This window comes from Gopherus evgoodei, chromosome 19, assembly GCF_007399415.2.
Source record: "Gopherus evgoodei ecotype Sinaloan lineage chromosome 19, rGopEvg1_v1.p, whole genome shotgun sequence".
NCBI lineage: Eukaryota > Metazoa > Chordata > Testudines > Testudinidae > Gopherus > Gopherus evgoodei.
This window is the reverse complement of record NC_044340.1, coordinates 3,470,863-3,491,650: the sequence shown is the minus strand read 5'-3', so window position 1 is coordinate 3,491,650 and position 20,788 is coordinate 3,470,863. Positions and strand designations below refer to the sequence as shown.

Below are 20,788 nucleotides of genomic sequence, written 5' to 3'. Positions count from 1 at the left end.
AGTTCATCCTGTCCCCTAGTGATAGCTGGTTGTCTGTAACAAATGTCCACTGTTACCTCATCTTTAGTTTTACTAGTTTGAACTTTAATCTATAAGTGTTTGAGGTCCTGTGATTCTGAATTGTCTGTACCTCTGTAACAGGTAAAAGTGTCTTTGATGTAGAGTGGCACCAGCTCCCTTTTCCCCATTATGTCCTAATGGAACAAGTTCTAGGTGCTCAGATAGCAGGTTGGTGAGAGTGGGGTAACAGAACTGGGTTCATTTGAAGGAATTTCACCTTGTACTCCACTAACTATGGACTGAGCAGCATTTACTTACCTGATAACCCCAGTGGGTTCCTCACATGAGTAAAGGTTCAGGATCAGGACTTATCTGAGTAATTCTGTAAAAAAAACCCACAACTGATTAGAACATCACAAAATGCATGCTTGCTTTTCATTGTGCTGTTTTGCATCATAAAAGGGGTATCTCAGGCCTATTGATGACTGAGGAGTCCAAAGTGAACACATAGTTTCTTTACTGACATAGCAGCAAGAGCTACTTCGCTTTATCTGTAATAATTTAGACAGCCCACTGCTTAAGCAAACCCCAGCCTGAACAGTTGTGCCAGGAATGGAAGGTAGATGTCAAACCTTTACAGTATGACAAGCACAGGAGAGACTAGTCCACCCAGACTCAAGAGTGAGTCCGTATCACAGCGGGCAGCAAGCATATACTGGAACTGTCTCAGCCAATCAGAGAGCAAGTCCACTGTGCAGTTACTGATTATTACAGCACAATTTTTTCCCAAGTTATGCCGTCCCCTGCATTGTGCTTCCCAGTTCTAAAAGCCTCAGTGCCATCCGGAGAGCCAAAGCCCAAATCAACTTCCTGTATCCTCCTGGGAGCGAAGTACTCCAGTCTTTCCCTATCCAGGTGTTAGAACCTCTAGCTTCACCGCATCCCCCACTCTCCAGGACATCTAAATGCGCCTCTGCAATTTGGGATTTTTAATACAAAAGTATGTGGTGCACTGAAAACTGAAAATGTGGAGGCATCATACAATATGCAAATGAGGAAACAACAAATAACACAAGGGCTGCCGTACTGATTGTATAGTACTGGGAGCTGTGGAGACTGGGGGGAAGTATCACAATATTAGAATCCATACACAGAATTTAACCTTAATGTGCCACACAAAACATGGAGACTTTGCTATTTTTGTGTTTAATTATTGGTTTACATTTGGAGACAATAAGCTTCTATTGTGCTTATATTATGATTAGGATCTTGTATATTTCGTCTACACCATGAAATTCACCGTGGAACCCACCATTTATGCAGAATTAATCTTAGTCTATTCCAGCCGATTTTGAGTGGCACACTGCTGCCTGCCGCGCTCCTGGTCCCCAGCCTCACTCAGCTCCCTCGCCCACCGCTCTCCCCTGTGAGGGCAGGAGGCAGAAGCTTGGTCCTGTGGCAGCCAAGCTTCCCCCCTCCCCCACTTCTTCCCCCAGCGTGCTGCTTTCCTGCCCTTCCTTCTCTCCTTCCCTGCACTAATCAGCTGATGCCTCTTGTGAGGGGGAGGGGAAAGAGTGGCAGCGTGCTCTCTGCTCCGTAGAGGAGGCAGAGAAGAGGAAGGGATGGGGCCTTGGGGAAGGGAGTGGAACAGGGCATAATCCTTCCAGCCCCCTTCCATGAGCTGCTTAGGGCAGGGGGCTGGGAGCATCCCCACAAGTTCGAGCACCCCAGCCCTCTGCCCTGACCCTTGAACCTCCCCACACACCCAGCCTTCTGCTCTGCACCACCCCCACACCCCAGCCCTCTGCCCTGAACCCTGAACCCCCCCCACAACCTTCTGCCTACACTCCCACACCCCCACTGCCCTGACCCCTGAATCCTCCACATACACCCAGCCTTCTGCCCTGCATCCCCACAGCCCCAGCCCTCTGTCCTGACACCTGAACCACCCCCACATGCACAGCCTTCTACCTTGAACCCCCCCCACAAACACTCAACCCTCTGCCCTGACCCCTGACCCCCCCAGGTCTGGGGTCCCGGCTGCCGGCCCCTTGCCAGCTGGCGTCCCAGCCGCAGGCCCCACTCAGCCCACTGCTGGCCTAGGTGAACAAAACCCCAGGCTGGCAGTGAGCTGAACAGGCTGGCAGCGTAAGATCAGCATTTTAATTTAATTTTAAATGAAGCTTCTTAAACATTTTGAAAACCTTGTTTTCTTTACATAAAACAATAGTTTAGTTATATAATATAGACTTATAGAAAGAGACCTTCTAAAAACATTAAAATGTATTACTGGCACGAGAAACCTTAAATTAGAGTGAATAAATGAAGACTTGGCACACCGCTTCTGAAAGGTTGCTGACCTCTGGTCTAATCTAATTCCTTCATGTCACCTGAGTATTCATGGATGCTTGTCCCTCTGCCATCTTTCCCACTATAGTCTCAATGTTCCCTTTCTCAAAATGGCCACCATTTCTCATAACTGACAATGGGACTAAATCAACATGACAGGATGTAAGCTGTGTGGGCCAGAGATCATCTTTTGTTCTGTGTTTGTAAAGTTCCTAGCATAATGTGGTTCTGCGCCACGGCTGGGGCTCTTGAGTGCTATCATAATATATCTATGAAATAGCAAGAGGAATTTTTGTGGTTCTCACAGATACACACAAACACACACAAAAGCAGCACATGAAGATGATATTTGAAGGTTGAGTTCCATTTTTCAGTTGAAGTAGGGATTTGATTTGTGTGGAGAATACAATATATCTTTCCAAACTTGCAGCACAAAATATGTGAGCAAAGATCAAATTTTATAGGGATTTTCAGCTACTTTTTTCTTAGCTAATGAGTTAGATTAGTTTTAAAATGGGATATTTAGGAAATTTCCAGTATCTGACTTTTATTTTTTTGTAACCCGTAACTAACTAATAACCGGGTTTTTATCCATCATATTTGCCATATAGTTAAAATTCACTGACAGCCCCCTTCAAATGTACACCTGAAGAAATTAGATTGTAAAGATGAGTTATTAATGATTCCCTCTGCCATCTTTCCCACTATAGTCTCAATGTTCCCTTTCTCAAAATGGCCACCATTTCTCATAACTGACAATGGGACTAAATCAACATGACAGGATGTAAGCTGTGTGGGCCAGAGATCATCTTTTGTTCTGTGTTTGTAAAGTTCCTAGCATAATGTGGTTCTGCGCCACGGCTGGGGCTCTTGAGTGCTATCATAATATATCTATGAAATAGCAATAGTAATGTACAGCACCTAGCACAATGGATCATGGTCTATGAGTGGGGCTCCTAGGCACTACGACAACACCACCACCAATAACAATGTAAGCCCTCATTAAAGATCGTCACTATGTCTAGTAAAGATATCTGCCTTTCATAATTTTTTCCTAAGATATTGAAGCCACAGTTTGCCACATGCAACCATAAGAGACCCACCCAGGCAATGTTTAAACCCGGCATCTTGTCATCTTCACTATGGAGCAGCCACTAAAGGGAGAACATGACACACATTTCTTTCCACAGCATGGCTCAACTATTTGCTAGACAGAAGACTACTGAGAATCAGGATTCCTGACCTTCAGGGGAGGGGATTGCTTTGGTGTTTAGAGCAGCATTACAGAGAGCCAGGACAGCTGAGATCAAGTCCTGGCTTAGAATACAGCATATATTAGTTACCAGACTAGTAGTTACAGCCATTGTAGTCAAGCATATACGTATGGTAGTTTTCTTTTGAGTAAATGAGGCTGAGGTTTTCCACGTCAAAGATGTAAGTTCTAGTCCCAGCTCTTCTCAAAATGATGTTGTGCACCTCTTGGTTACTTCATTTGTAAAATGCTGTTGTTTATATCTGAGTACCTCCTAGGGTACGGAGTTATGCTGGAGTTTGGAAGGGCACTTCCCAATCATCTCTCCTTCCCCCTGTGCAAACATCACTGCTCCCTGTATGTCTTCACATGTCAGAGGGGAAGTTATGGAGAAACATCATATTAACCCTCAATATTTGTTAGGGTTGCAATTGCACCAGGGCTGCTGTAGTGCCAGAAGAAAGGTCAGCTGGCTCGCAGCCAAGTGCAGAGAGGGAGGGGGCAGTTTGGCCTTGACCCCACCACTTCTACATAGATTCTGGCACCCCTGATTGCAATTTTGATTGCAACTGTGGGAGATCAGTGTGTTGTGTGTAGTGCAGTGATTCTCAAACTCTTTTCTTCATGGACCACTTGAAAATTGCCAAGGGTCTCAGTGGACCACTTAATGGTCTTTCCAAATGTTTGTACCATTAGCTAACTATTATAAAGCGCTTTGGATAAAAGCACTATATAAAAAAATGTAATAATTATTTTTTTTTGTTCTGCAAATAAAAGAACACAACGCATTTTAATATCAGTAGTCTTACCTTTCAAATGTGATGGATGTGCCCTCTCCTGCGGCAGCAGCCTCCAAGCTGGGGCTGGGAAAGGGGGCCATCTCTTGCTGGCAGCTTACTCCCATCTCCCTCCTATTCCCCCCAAGGCCACCACCTCACCTTACATGTGCATCTTCTCCAGGGTCCAGGCACCTAATTAGTGGAGACACGCCTGCATGGCTCCACTACTTAGGTGGGTGGGTCTTCATTCTCTCATGTGTGGCTGCTCAGGCATGCACCTTAAAGGGAACTATCTGTGGATCACCTGAATGGAGTAATCCACGGACCACAGTTTGAGAACCTCTGGTATAGTGTGTTTCCTTGTCGTTTTGAAGCATAAAGAGGTTCCTTGTGGATTCTGTGTACTTAGGGCTATGTCCTCCCCTCAGTGAGAGCACTTATTCCAGGGATTCCTATCATAATGGCCCGAATGCCAGTGCAGAAGAACCAAAGAAAGAGTTGTGCTTGGATTTTCCCTAGAAGAAATTATCACTGCTTAGGGAACATCAAATATTCCTAAACCCCACCACCTTGCTCACTCCTACTCCTCCTGTCTCCTCTCCAGGCCTGTACATAAAACTGCCTATTTAAAAAATATGGAGCCTCTTTGTAGGCTTCCTTTGTCCTCAGATATGGAACAGGGTGTCGAGAACACTGATGATCACTCACCTGGGGATCCTGCTCACCACACTCACTCCCTTCTCTGTTTCCCCTTTTGGATGAGAGAACAGTGTGTATGTGACAGCTCCTTGTGACTGACTACAGACATCTCAGACATTTTGATATCATCAGTTATTAGCTCTCCTTCTCAGCTAAATTGAGGACCTACAGTTTCTTTCTTTTGCTTTTAATGTAGACCCTCTTCTTATTGCCTTTTATGTCCTTTGCTAGGTGTAACTCATTTTGTGCTGTAGCCTTTCTGATTTTGTCTCTACCTGCTTGTGCTATTCTTTTGTACACATCCTTAGCTGCTTGTCCATGTTTCCACTTTTCATAGGATTCTTTTCTGATTTTCAGGTCATTAAAGAGCCCCCAATAGAGCCATATTGGCCTCTTACTGATCTTGCTATCTTTCCTTCTCATTGTGACTATTTGCTGTTATGCCTCTAATATTGTCTCTTTCAGTAACTGCCCGCTCTCCTGACCTTTTTCCTTTAGATTTTCTTCCTGTGGAACCTTACCTATGAATTCTCCGAGTTTGTTAAAGTCTGTTATTTTAAGTGCATCATCATTATTCTCCTGCTCTCACTCCTTCCTTTCGTGAGAATCATGAAATTCATGATTTCATGATGATTTTCACCCAAATTGCCGTCAACTTTCAGATTCAAAATCAATCCTTCCCCATTAGTCAGAATCAAGTCTAAACGGTCTGACTCTCTGGTTACTTCCTGCACTTTCCGAAACATAAGGTTGTCCCCAATACAGTCCATGAACTTATGGTTTGCTAGTGGTGAAGTGGCTGTGTTGATCTCAGGATATGAGTGAATCAAGATAGCTTATTAAGGTGAATTTATTGGACATTTCATGTTTTGCCATATTACTTTTCCAACAGATGTATGGATAGCTAAAGTCCCCCATTACGACCAGGTCTAGTGATATCTATCTATCTATCGATCGATCAATCAATAGATAGGTTCACACGAAAGAAAGAAAGAAAGAAAGAAAGAAAGAAAGAAAGAAAGAAAGAAAGAAAGAAAGAAAGAAAGAAAGAAAGAAAGAAAGAAAGACCTCATCCGCCTCCTCCTGATATTCTATGATTCTTTGAAATGCAAGAAGTGTGGAGAATAAACAGGACGAACTGGACCTATGAGTCCATAAGCTAAATTATGACTTAACCGGCATCACAGAGCCTTGGTGGGATAAATCATAGAATCATAGAATCCTAGAATATCAGGGTTGGAAGGGACCTCAGGAGGTCATCTAGTCCAACCCCTTGCTCAAAGCAGCACCAATCCTGCTTGACTGGAATTTTGGTATAGAAGGGTATAGCTTGTTCAGGAAGGACAGGCGGTGGCAGGGTCCGGATGGAGGAGATGTTGCATTATGAATTAAGAATATATACATTTGTTCTGCAGTATAGAAGGAGGTCAGAAGCAGACTAGTTGAAAGATTCTGGATGAAGATAAATAGAGACAATGTCATGATGGGGGTCTAGTATAGCCACTTTTATTATCCATATAGGCCTCTGCCTTATTCTTCGTGTTGCTCATTCTTTAATGAGACCTAGGGGTCTGATGTTCACAGGGTTTGGCCACAGCAAAACACATTTGTGTCTCCCCAGCATAATCAGCAGTGGGGGACCTGTGACAATGCCCTTGTTTATACAGGGAAAGTGAAGGAAGTGGCTCTAATGAATTTGCAACTGAGTGACAGAAATGAAATTTTCTTCTCACTCATGTATAATCTGGAGCTGTTCCAGATTCCTTGGCAGATACAGCGCCTTTTGTGTGGGGTGCAGCATTTCTGCCTCTCACTCCTCTGTTTTTTCTCTCCACTTCACACTACGCTCCTGAGTGGGATTTGCTAGGCAATCATTGTGTCTGGAACAAGCGAGGGCAAACAAATCTTCTGCTGGAGTTTGTTTGTGTTGTCTGGAGGATTTCTTCACACCACTAATTCCCTACAAATTGTCCACCACCGCTGATGGCAAAAAGGAGATGAAAAGGCCAGCAACATTAGCCATCATTAGAATAAGAATCATGTATTCCTCCCAGCTGAGATGCATATAATTAGAAATTAGAAAAAGGTCAGATCTTGCCATTATCAACTCAATCAGTTGCTGAGTGCCACACAGTCAATTAATTCAGCATCTGTATTTTTTACAACCCCGCGCACGTATTCCATTGGACTGTAACTCTTTTTCTGGACAGATATACTACGCAGTGAAGCAGGAACATAAAATGAGAGACCCTAAGCAAATGAGCTGAGATAATTGAGAGATTTATATTTTATATATATGAGTGTGTCAGGTCTTCTTGCCTTTGCCCTTGAATACTGACTTTCATAAATGTGATTGTTGGATGGATACACCAGTCTGAGGGATCTCTGTCCTTCTTCGGAGCTACACTTTTCTCGTGTCCATTTACTGAATAGCTCTGAAGAACTTAATTTCCCAATTTGTGTGCTGGTCAGAGTTTTTTGTTTATTTTTGTTTTGTTTGACCTTGTACGTTATTCCCATTTCTGCAAGAGAAAAAAAGTAGGATGTGGAGCATGGGAGTGCAAGGGTTCAGTAGCATATCGTCGTGAACCAGTATTATGGGGGCTGAAGCAGGAGCTGAAAGGCAAAGGGCTTTCAACCTCTTCCTCTCAAAATTCCCTGGAGTAGATGGGGACTAAAAGGAGTTTGTCCCCTGTTTGCCCTGGCTAACCATGCTTCTGATTAATCTCTTCTTGTTCTATTTGTAAATTGTACCTCATCGGCACCCATTATTCTGTCTCCCTGCTGGCTTTGTGACTCAGCGGAGAAAGCCTTCACAGTGCATTAGGACAGAGAAATGTGGCTATCTTCTGAGGTCCTCTCCTACCCCTTTTTAATGCCACTTTTATGGGTATGGCTACATTTGGAATTTCAAAGCGCTGCCGCGGCAGCGCTTTGAAGTGTGAGTGTAGTCAGAGCGGCAGCGCTGGGAGAGAGCTCTCCCAGTGCTGCATGTAAACCACATCCCTTACGGGTGTAGCGTGCAGCGCTGGGAGCCGTGCTCCCAGCACTGCTGCCCTGATTACACTGACGCTTTACAGCGCTGTATCTTGCAGCGCTCAGGGGGGTGTTTTTTCACACCCCAGTTGCAGCGCTGTAAAGTGTGAGTGTAGCCAAGGCCTGAGCTAGTAGCGAGCAAGGCCTCATTATAGCAGCAGAGTTCCAAAGGCCTTCCTCCTACTATTGCCCCTGCAGCCTCATCAGGGCAATTGATGGCAAGGCTATTGAAATGTGCGTAGCCATTCAACCCAGGAGCAGTCTATGACTAACAGTTTGTAAAGATGATCACTACAATTTGCAAATTAAAAAAATCCTTTGACATGTAAAGACTTTTTGTTATATAAAACTGGCTTTATCACCCCACAGCGAATAGCTGGAATTTATATATTATGCAAGATTTCAAACTGAAGCTGTAAAACTTAAAGTTTCAGTTCCATGAGAGGAATGTTTTATGTGTACATTTTTTAACATTTATGGGATACATTTTAATGAGGCCCCAGCTTTGCTCTAGGGAAAGCTCACAGCCACATTGCTGCTCTGAAATCTTGTTAGAGAGAGTGGCCAGTAGAGAATAATCAAACACATTTTTATATCCAATGCTTAGTCTCCAAATTTTCTTTGGGCATTTATTTTAGTTGGGATGGTAATTACAGTGAGTTTCTGCATCTCCAAATAGTGGAGATTGGTGAATTCCATGGCAACAAAAATATTTATTTTCTTTTACCACTAGTGAAAAAGCTGCACTGTTTGAAAAGGCTGCTTTTCTGCACTAGCACCAACAGATCTGAACTGCAGGCCTGAAAAGGATTATGTGGCAAATTGTACACTAGTTTATTTAATCAGATTGTCTTCATTAGCAATTCCGAGGTAATCTTGCAGATACTCATCCTTAGCAGTTCCTGAGGTTGCCCAATGATTCTAGTAGTTACTAGAAAGCCAGTGGATACGCATTGACCTCCTCTCTTTGTTTATCCTTCTCAGATGGTGAAAGCAATTCAGGTCTTGAGAATTCATCTGCTGGAGCTGGAGAAGGTGAATGAATTGTGCAAGGATTTTTGTAACCGTTATATCACCTGCCTCAAAACAAAGATGCACAGCGATAACCTACTCAGGAATGATCTTGGGGGGCCCTACTCCCCAAACCAGCCCTCCATAAACCTACACCCACAGGTAATGGCTGAAAATGTCCACCACACATGCTTTCTTAAAATCTCCCCTTGGGCCTTATTTTTCTACAAACAGTTTCACTCCATTTTATAAAGTTCCTCCTCATTTTGATCCAGTTGCCAGGAGGCACATTTTCCTAACGGGCTGTGTGAGCAAGGCAGAGGAATCCTGGAGATTTAAGACATTTTGGGTCTGATTTTCAGAGGCACTCAGTATCTGCAGCTCCCATTGGCTTCCCATTGTACTTGCTCAGCAGCTCTGGAAATCAATCAACAAGTGTTTCCAGGTGGGCTCTAAAAATGGAAGCACCTGAAAATTTGGGGCACTATAGAAAATGTAAGTCTTAATCTGTGTGTGTGTGTATGTGAATATATGTGTTTGAAAGCAAATGACCCATAATTAATAAGCACAACGCCACAGGAGGAAATGATGCAGTGATTGAGTGTTTTTCATTGGATTGCTCTGAATGCCATCCTGCAGCAGAGCACTCTTTCATAGAAAAGTGACTCTAGTGGGTGACTGCCGCTGACTGGTAGAGTTTTAACCATGAAAGTTTATGGATGATGAAACTGAGATGTCAGATAAAATATTGCATATGGCTGTATGTCAGTATGCAGTGATAGTTACAGAGGGGACACAAACTAATAAGAAGCATGGGAGATTCTTAGTGCTTCTCTATATGATGAATTAGTGCACAGCAAGCTGAAGGGTTCTAGCATGCTGCACACTAACTCTCTGTGCGCTCTGATGTACTGGTGTTTGAAACCCTGCACACTAACTGCATATAGACAAATCCTTATCCTCACTTTGAAAAAAATGTAAATTAAAAACCAGATTTTGGGTTACATTTTAAAGTTTATGGAGATACAAACTGTTGAATTTGTCAATTACCATAGAAAAGGTACAAGATTTTATAGCAACAAAATCCTGGCACAAAAATTTCATGAAGCCTAATCCCTAGTAACATTTTCTTAAGCAACCTCATGTCAGAGTTTGTCCATTTGAATTGCTTTGCTGGATTTTTTCTAGAAAATCTTCTAGAAATCCAGCAGATGTTGTGCCTTTGACAGAATAGTAATGCAGTGAACTTCCTTTCACAAATCTCACTAGTACCGTCATTTACCTCTTCCTTCAGAGGCATCACAGAAAGCTGCTGGGACAGGCGGTGGAGTGCATTGTTTCTATACTATTCCATCCTGCCTGCTGACCACTAGCTTATTGTCTCAGTGCATCCTAAGGCTTTTTTTAGGGCTCTTTGCTTGAAATTTCTATGTAGGCGCTGGATGAGCAGCTTCCCCAAGAAGGGAAGCAGGAAGTCAAGTGATAAATGGAAATCCAACCCTAGTGAAGCCCAGGAAATGGAAGATCAACTACATCAGGCAACATGTAAGAAGAAAATTAAGGGGTTAAAATAGAATTTGAACCGTAAATAATTCAAGGTATTTAAAAATAACAAGAAATTACATCAGAAGCAAGATGCCTGCAAGAGGATCAGTAGGTCCATTACACCATCAGGGAGAAATTCAGGAAATTAAGGAAATTGCTGGAAAGTTAAGCAATTTTTCCCTCAGGTCTGGTCTACACTTAAAACTTATACTGGCATAGCTATGTCAGTCAGGGTGTGAGAAAACTACACCCAGTAGCAACATAGCTATGCTGACAAACCCCCCCAGCATAGATGCAGCTATACTAACAGAAGAGAGCTTCTGTCAACATAGCTAGCATTGCTTGGGGAAGTGATGTTACTACACCAACAGCCCCCTTCTGTCGGCATTCATTGCGTCTCGGCTAGGGGGCTATGCCAGCATAGGCTCATAGACTCATAGACTTTAAGGTCAGAATGGACCATTATGATCATCTAGTCTGACCCCCTTCACAATGCAGGCCACAGAATCTCAGTCACCCACTCCTGTAACAAACCCCTAACCTATGTCTGAGTTATTGAAGTCCTCAAATTGTGAGTTGAAGACCTCAAACTGCAGAGACTCTTCCAGCAAGTGACTCATGCCCCATGCCGCAAAGGAAGGTGAAAAACCTCCAGGGCCTCTGCCAATCTGCCCTGGAGGAAAATTCCTTCCCGACCCCAAATATGGTGATCAGTTAAACCCTGAGCATGTGGGCAAGACTCACCAGCCAGCACCTAGGAAAGAATTCTCTGTAGTAACTCAGATCTCAGCCCATTTAACATCCCATCACAGACCACTGGGCATACTTACCTGCTGATAATCAAAGATTAATTGCCAAATTAATAGCCAAAATTAGGCTATCCCATCATACCATCTCCTCCATAAAATTATCAAGCTTAGTCTTGAAGCCAGATATGTCTTTTGCCCCCACTACTCCCCTTGGAAGGCTGTTCCAGAACTTCACTCCTCTAATGATTAGAAACCTTCATCTAATTTCGAGTCTAAACTTCCTAGTGTCCAGTTTATATCTGTTTGTTCTTGTGTCCACATTGGTACTAAGCTTAAATAATTTCTCTCCTTCCCTAATATTTATCTCTCTGATATATTTATAAAGAGCAATCATATCCCCCTTCAACCTTCTTTTGGTTAGACTAAACAAGCCAAGTTCTTTCAGTCTCCTTTCATAAGATAGGTTTTCCATTCCTCGGATCATCCTAGTAGCCGTTCTCTGTACCTGTTCCAGTTTGAAATCATCCTTCTTAAACATGGGAGACTAGAACTGCACACAGTATTCCAGATGAGGTCTCATCAGTGCCTTGTATAACAGTACTAACACCTCCTTATCTTTGCTGGAAATACCTCGCCCAATGCATCCTAAAACTGCATTAGCTTTTTTAAAAACACAACTATCTCACACACAGATGGAATACAAGCTGTTAGGAACAGGTTCCCTGATGATGCCACAGCACAACTGGTTGCTGAGCTCTGCGCCTTTATCCTCACACACAACTATTTCAAATTTGATGACAATATATACCTCCAGATCAGTGGCACCGCTATGGGCACCTGCATGGCCCCACAATGTGCTAACATTTTTATGGCCGACCTGGATCAACGCTTCCTCAGCTCTCGTCCACTCGTGCTCCTTCTCTACCTACGCTACATTGATGACATCTTCATCATCTGGACCCATGGGAAGGAGGCTCTGGAAAAATTCCACCATGATTTCAACAGCTTCCACCCCACCATCAATCTCAGCCTGGACCAATCTACATGGGAGGTCCACTTCCTAGATCCATGGTGCAAATAAGTGATGGTCACATTACCACCCTATACCAAAAACCTACCAACCGCTATGCCTACCTTCCTGCCTCCAGCTTCCATCTCAGGCACACGACATGATCCATTGTCTACAGCCAAGCACTGAGGTACAACCACATCTGCTCTAACCCCTCAGACAGAGACCAACACCTACAAAATCTCCACCAAGCATTCTCAAAACTGCAATACCCACACAAGGAAATAAGGAAACAGATCAACAGAGCCAAACGTGTACCCAGAAGCCTCCTGCTGCAAGACAAACCCAAGAAAGAAACCAACAGGACTCCACTGGCCATCACATACAGTCCCCAGCTAAAACCCCTCCAACACATCATCAGGGATCTACAACCCATCCTGGACAATGATACCACACTTTCACAGGCCTTGGGAGGCAGGCCAGTCCTTGCCCACAGACAACCTGCCAACCTGAAGCATATTCTCACCAGTAACTGCACACCGCACCATAGTAACTCTAACTCAGGAACCAATCCATGCAACAAACCTCGATGCCAACTCTGCCCACATATCTACACCAGCGATACCATCACAGGACCTAACCAGATTAGTCACGCCATCACCGGTTCATTCACCTGCACATCCATCAATGTAATATACGCTATCATATGCCAGCAATGCCCCTCTGCTATGCACATCGGCCAGACTGGACAGTCTCTACGGAAAAGGATAAATGGACACAAATCAGACATTAGGAATGGCAATATACAAAAACCTGTAGGAGAGCACTTCAACCTCCCTGGCCACACAATAGCAGACCTTAAGGTGGCCATCCTGCAGCAAAAAAACTTCAGGACCAGACTTCAAAGAGAAACTGCTGAGCTTCAGTTCATCTGCAAATTTGACACCATCTGCTCAGGGTTAAACAAAGACTGTGAATGGCTTGCCAACTACAAAACCAGTTTCTTATCCCTTGGTTTTCACGCCTCAGCTGCTAGAAGAGGGCCTCATCCTCCCTGATTGAACTAACCTCATTATCTCTATCCTGCTTCTTGCTTGCATATATATACCTGCCCCTGGAAATTTCCACTACATGCATCCAACGAAGTGGGTATTCACCCATGAAAGCTCATGCTCCAAAATGTCTGTTAGTCTATAAGGTGCCACAGGACTCTTTGCTGCTTTTACATTAGCTTTTTTAACAGCCATATCACATTGGCAGCTCGTAGTCATCCTGCGATCAACCAATACTCCAAGGTCCTTCCCCTCCTCTGTTACTTCCAAATGATGTGTCCACAATTTATAACTAACATTCTTATTATTAATCCCTAAATGCATGACCTTGCACTTTTCAGTATTAAATTTCATCCTATTACTATTATTCCAGTTTACAAGGTCATCCAGATCTTCCTGTATGATATCTCGGTCCTTCTCTGTGTTAGCTATACCTTCCAGCTTTGTGTCATCTGCAAACTTTATGAGCACATTCCCGATTTTTGTGCCAAGTTCATTAATAAAAAGATTAAATAAGATTGGTCCTAAAACCGATCCCTGAGGAACTCCAATAGTAACCTCCTTCCAGCCTGACAGTTCACCTTTCAGTACGATCCATTCTAGTCTCTCCTTTATCCACCTTTCAATTTTCATATTGATCCCCATCTTTTCCAGTTTAGCTAATAATTCCCCATTTGGAACCATATCAAATGCTTTGCTGAAATCGAGGTAAATTAGATCCACTGCATTTCCTTTGTCTAAAAAATCTGTTACCTTCTCAAAGATGGAGATCAGGTTGGTTTGGCACGATCTACCTTTTATAAAACCACATTATATTTTGTCCCAATTACCATTGACCTCAATGTCCTTAACTACTTTCTCCTTCAAAAATTTTTCCAAGACCTTGCATACTACAGGTGTCAAACTAGCAGGCCTATAGTTACTCAGATCACTCTTTTTCCCTTTCTTAAAAATAGGAACTATGTTAGCAATTCTCCAGTCATGCAGCACAACCCTTGAGTTTGCTGATTTATTAAAAATTCTTGCTAATGGGCTTGCAATTTCATGTGCCAGTTCCTTTAATATTCTCGGATGAAGATTATCTGGGCCCTCCGATTTTGTCCCATTAAGCTGTTCAAGTCTGGCTTCTACCTCAGACGTGGTAATATCTACCTCCATATCCACATTCCCATTTGTCATCTTACCATTATTCCTAAGATCCTCATTAGCCTCATTTAAGACTGAGGCAAAGTATTTGTTTAGATATTGGGCCATGCCTAGATTATCCTTAACCTCCATTCCATCCTCAGTGTTTAGCGGTCCCACTTCTTCTTTCTTTGTTTTCTTCTTATTTATATGGCTATACAACCTTGTACTATTGGTTTTAATTCCCTTTGCAAGGTCCAACTCTACATGGCTTTTGGCCTTTCTCACTTTATCCCTACATGATCTGACCTCAATAAGGTAGCTTTCCTTGCTAATCCCTCCCATCTTCCACTCCTTGTAGGCTTTCTGCTTTTTCTTAATCACCGCTCTGAGATGCTTGCTCATCCAACTTGGTCTACAACTCCTGCCTATGATTTTTTTCCCCTTACTTGGGATGCAGGATTTTGACAGTTTCTGCAACTTTGACTTGAAGTAATTCCAGGCCCTGTAGTGTAGGCACAGACGTAGTCTTCACCACAGAGGATGTTGGGGACAATCTTATTCTGGACCTACTCTTTTCAGGTAACAGCAAGAGGCACTGTCAAAGACTGAGGGGTCTGAAGAAGAGGTGCTGGTACAAATTAGTAACCTGGTTCAAATAGTTACAAACGTTCTGAAGGAGGTTCAGCGTGAAGTGACTCTGCTGATAGCAAAAATATGCAAACTCTCATTGTCATCGGCTGCCATACAAGAGAGTTACAGGGTCTCAAATGTTGTATCTCTATTTTTGTAATGTGCTTGGAGTGATCTGGGGAATCACTGACCAGTGAGCTGAATGTCTGTACATTGTAAATTGTAACAGTTATGAAATATAGAATTATATTAGAGGTTGCACACATTGTGCAGGCTGAGTGAATTGCACCCACAAGGGGATCTTTGGATGCCGTCTCCCCCCTCCCAGCTCCCTGGGTGCTATCCTCCCACCCCTTATTGCAGGGACTCCCTGCAACTCCCCCATCTGTGCCTTGCCAGGGGCTCTGTGTGCCTAGCATTCCCTGTCCTCCTGCCAGCAGCTCTGAGTGCACTCACATTTCCACTTTCCCCCATGCCTTCTGTTCCTGCTTTCCCCTCTGGAAGGGGGATTGTGGGCCCCTGACCCCATAGCAGGTTTCCCTAATATCACCCCCAACCAGGGGTTCTGTGTGCCTCCCATTCCACCCGTGTGTCCCCATTCCAAGGTCCCCCTCTCACCCCCATAACAGGGACTTTGCATGGCCCCTCCTACCTCCCTTCTCCCAATGCATTGGTTCCTCTCTCCCTGATTTTCTCCAAATCAGTATGGTTCTGGCCATTTGATGCTTAGGATACTCCCTGAAATTTTGGAATGGATCACATGCAGGATTGAAAAGTCATTATTTTACAGAGAGGTCCCTTCTGGTCTTAAACATCTGTGAAAATTTCAGCTGAAATGGCCCAAATCAAGATCCATCCAGGTGTGTCTTGGGATGTAAATTCAGTGAATTTGCATTCCATGTTTGTGTCAGGTGAAGGGGAAGACTGTAATCTCACTAGTGCCACACACAGGTCCAGTCTTCTCCTCCTACCACAGACATTGTCTTCTGCCAAGGTGAGGCTGGCAGGGCCCCCAAGATGTAGGTCTTGGAATTAACACTCTATTGAGATGAGTCAGGCATCTGCCACCTTCTTACAGCTGTTGTTGCAGACTGAGGCAGATCTCTCTGCTTTTAGTGACACTCATTTCAAGCCTTTTTCTGCCATCATGATCACTAGAAACTTTCAATGGATAGCTATGATTCTGCACGTGTGCCCGTGTCTTAATGTGACCCTGCATATACCATACCTTCCCAAAGAACCTCTGCAAAATGACCCAGTCTCCAAGAGTGCTATGCTTCCAATAGGACTTCAAATATTTTTTTTATAGTAGCTCTTGGAATAATGCAAAGTAAAGCACTTTCCTCAAATAATGGCTCCCCAATGTACACTGTACTAAGCCAAGTTTAGTGCATAAACCTGACAGTGTGAGCACACCTTAGTGTGAAATGGACAAATGATTTTTGTCTTAAATCTGATATTGAAGGTTGCATTATCAAGTTATTTGGTTACACAACATGGCATTCTCCTGCTTTCTTTTGATAAGAGGGTATTTATTCAGTTTCTGTTTCAATCCCACTGTGTTTATGACTGTTTCTTGGCAGCTTTCTGCAAATTTTTGAGTGTTTACTAGAACAAATATTTGTGAAAAGCAAATCTAAAATCTAAAGGTTTGACTATCCACCAAAAGCAAATTTCAGATTGGATATCCAGACATCTAAAAGTACCTCAGTGTAGTGCGTAAGTCATCCAATCAAAGAAAAAAAATAATACATGATTTGAAGTCAGATAATTGAGCTACTAAGGACTTGTCTGCATGGCATAGCAAAGGCCTGAGGAGAAGTGTGATTTCTATAGTGCTCTAACATGAAAACGCACCTACTTCAGATTAACATAGTCTACATTAGGGTGCAACTGCTAGAGTGCTTTACAAATCACCCTTCTCTAGAGCACTTTGCTGTTCCAGGTACACAAGCCCTAAGTAACAGTGACCACAACACAATTGTGTTCAACATTCCCGGGGGAGGAATAGAACCAAAAGCTAGCACTGTGACACTCAATTGTAGAAAGAAAGATTTTCAAACAAATGAGAAATCTTATCAAAAAAGCCATAAAAATCAAAAGGAAATTGAAATCCTTTGATTCAGCATGGAGGCTATTTAAACATTCCTTAATAGAGTCACTGAATGCCCCTTAAGCAAAAAAGAAATAAAACAAAATAAAAAGAAAGGCAAAACTAGTCTGGTTTAATGGTAACACTATTTGAGAAAACAGGTATCCTTCAGAAAATGGAAATCCAAACCGTAGGGAAGCCAATAGAAATGAACAAACCAGAGCAGGTGACGTGCAAGAAGGAATTGAAGAACAAAGAGGGGATTTGAAGTGCATTTAGCCCAAGGTTTAAAAACCTACCAAGAGATTCTTTCCATAGAACAGAAGCGGGAAGCCTACAAAAGGGCTGCTGAGCCGCTGGACTATCAGGGAGTGAAGAACCAAACTGTGGCCCAGGCTTTTGCAAGGAATTATGGAGAATAAGACATCTTCCTGCTCTGGATGCAGATGGAGAGCAAATTCTGTGAGGCTGCTGTCTGTCCCAGTTTTGATTGCACCCCCTGGAATGTTAGCCAGTCCAGCCAGCATAGGGGACAGGATAGTAATCTGCTTCTGGTGAAGCTGCTGTAGAGTTCTCCCACCCAGGAGAAGGTGGGAGCAGGGAAGGAATTCACACAGGGCTGAGCTTAAAGGCACACAACTAGCTCTAAAGAAGCAACTAAGGAAGATCATGACATTGCTGAGATGCTAAATGATTTCTTTGTCTCGTTATTCACCAATGGATGCCGAGCCATGCCCACCAATTTCAGAAGGGTTTGTACTTGAACATGTCTCTGCTGCTGCTCTTAGGGCTACATGGCTGTTTATACTGTTTATTTATACATGGCTGTTTATACTAGCAGAAGTAATGCCCACAGGTGTGGGATTCACAGCCCTAGCTCGTAGTATAGACAGAGCGTAAAAGAGCTGAGCTGATCACAAAAATATGCAATTCCTCAATAAACTCAACAGTTGTACTGGAGAACAGGAGGGCAGCAACTGTTGAATCCACCTGTAAAAAATGTATAGGATGCGTCTAGGTGTACAGGTGAGTCTCATCTTATGCCGGGGTTACGTTCCGCTGTCAGCGCATAAAGCAAAAATCGTGTATAGTCAAAATTACATTGAGTGTAATGGCGGGCAGAAATTCCCACACTACAGGTACAATATGTAAATTGTTATTTTTTCTCTTCTTTTTGTTTTTGTTTTTGTCGACCGTCCAAAGCTGAATTTACGTATGTTAAATGCGCGTAAGATGTGATTCGCCTGTATAGGCTGTGATAATGATAAAACCCGAGGGCTTCTAATCAAGTCAAATGTTTGACCATGTCAACTAAAGGAGAGCCAGAGTAAGAATAAATGATCAGGTCAGGCTTGACAAAGCCCTGACGGAGATGATTTAGTTGTGAATTGGTCCTGCTTTGAGCAGGGGGTTGGACTAGATGACCGCCTGAGGTCTCTTCCAACCCTGATATTCTATGATTCTATGATCATTTTCCAAAATAGTACAAGGTTACAGATGGGTGTACTGTGTTAATTCGATGGAATATACAGGCCCAAAGCATCAGACGTGTTGACATGACCTCATCACTGTCCAGCATTGGACAGATTTGGTTTAACCTCAGCCTGCTTAGTACCATGTCAAACACACCTTTAAAAATCCTTGTAACCTTTTATTAAAGATAGAGAAAAGAAGGGAAAACAGTTAAAGCCTTTGAAATGCAAAGTGTTAAAGGAGACTTTCATCTTAACAACATCTCTTATTCTTTTCCCTGAGGAGAGTTTTTTGAAAGAGCACCCCTTTCCCCCATCTGAGAGTCTCTGATAGTGTTAAGGGTGGTACTAATGGTCTTTCTAGGGAAAAGAAAAGTTAGTTGAGCTGGGCTGGAGCTGTTATTGTCACTGTTTTTGTTAAAGTCTGATCCCATTTCCTAAAAAACAAATCATGACAAATACACACAAAACAGAGCAGGAAAAGAACAGCAAAGATAGGTTCTGTCTCTGGTGTTGGCCCTCACTTGCAGCCAAACTACTGGACAAAGATAGGCCATGCCTATGGTCTTATCAGCCACTCCAAGACCTGCAAACAGCATCAGGCTGTTTTAGGGCACAGCTTTTGGCTGCTTTTCTTGTCACAGGCTCACAGCAGTGTTTTGAAATACAGTCTTTGCTGTTTAAGCCAGCTTCTTATGAGAAGAGTGATAGGAAAAAAAAGAAATAAGGTGGAGAAGGAAAAGAACAAATGGGGAGGGGGACGATATGTATGACAAAATCTCACTTTCCAGGTGGTATTCAGGTTTTAACTGTAGCCAGTGGAGGTGCCATGTCATCTGGCTCCCTCTCTCTGGTATGGTTCAGTCAGGACATCTCTGAGAATTATGACATAGATAGTCCAACCGTGTCACTGTAGATTCCAGGAGACAGTGACAGTAGCTGCCATTATGGTGAATCTCACTCTTTCCTATAATATGGAGATATACCTAACTCATAAAGCTGGAAAGGACTCTGGAAAGTCATCAACTCCAGCCCCCTGCCTTCACTAGAAGGATCACGTACAGATTTTGCCACAGATCACAATGCTAGGTGATTAGCTCAAACCACCGAGCTATCCCTCCCCTTCATGTTTTTTTGTCTTCCAGTCAGCCATTGTCCACATCCCTTCTAGTTTCCCGTGTACATTTAAAGGAATAACTGTAACTAATCAAGAAAAGGATCATGGAGTCTTTCTGCACAGCTCAATGGAAACCTCTGCTCAATGAGCAGCAACAGTAAAAAAAAAGTTAAGAAGCTATTAATAGGTATTAAAGTAAAAAAAACCATTATGGTCATCTAGTCTGTCCTCCTGCACTACGTAAGTCAGAGAATTCCTTCCAGTGATTCGTGCATCAAGCTTAAACTAGAGCCTATATTTTAGAAAAACATCTACTATGGACTTTATGTGGTAGCAAATCTATCACAACCCATGATACGTTGTTTCAATTGTTAACTACCCTCTGTTAAAAATGGAAACATTATTTCCAGTCTGAATTTCTCCAGTTTAACTTCTAGCCTTTGGATATTGTATCATTGCCCACTAGATCAAAGATCAGAATCTTTCTCTGTATGCTGATTTTTATAGCCCACAATTAAGTCCTCTGTTAATGGTCTCCTTGACAAACTAGATCACCCCTGCAATGCTGTCTCCCCTTCTCTGCACCACTGTGCCCCTTTCACATCCCCACACACCATGGGGAACTTGGGGCATCCATGTCCCATGCTACCTTATAGCACTTTTATACATGTATGCAAAACCCATGATGATTGAAATCCACTTTGAGTGGTGATGATAGCAGAAGGGGAAGGTAGAAGGCTGTTTCCATCAGCTAGATTCCAGTGGAATTGTACCAATGTCAGTCACTTTCTCACAATATTTGTTATCAGCAATATTTACGATAGTGGTGTCAGTTTGTTTTCCCATGTAAACTAAAATACTTCCACAA

The 20,788-nt window shown here is 43.0% G+C and overlaps 1 protein-coding gene across 7 annotated transcripts in view; it reads left to right on the top strand.

Moving 5' to 3' along the window:
* LOC115637298 (homeobox protein PKNOX2-like) overlaps positions 1 to 20,788 on the top strand; it is a 504,816-nt gene that overhangs the window by 479,305 nt on the left and 4,723 nt on the right. For all 7 annotated transcript variants that reach the window (XM_030538438.1, XM_030538443.1, XM_030538437.1 and 4 more), the window contains one exon: positions 9,100 to 9,288. In XM_030538438.1, coding sequence (XP_030394298.1) covers positions 9,100 to 9,288 — 189 coding nt within the window. The remainder of the gene's footprint in view (positions 1 to 9,099; positions 9,289 to 20,788) is intronic.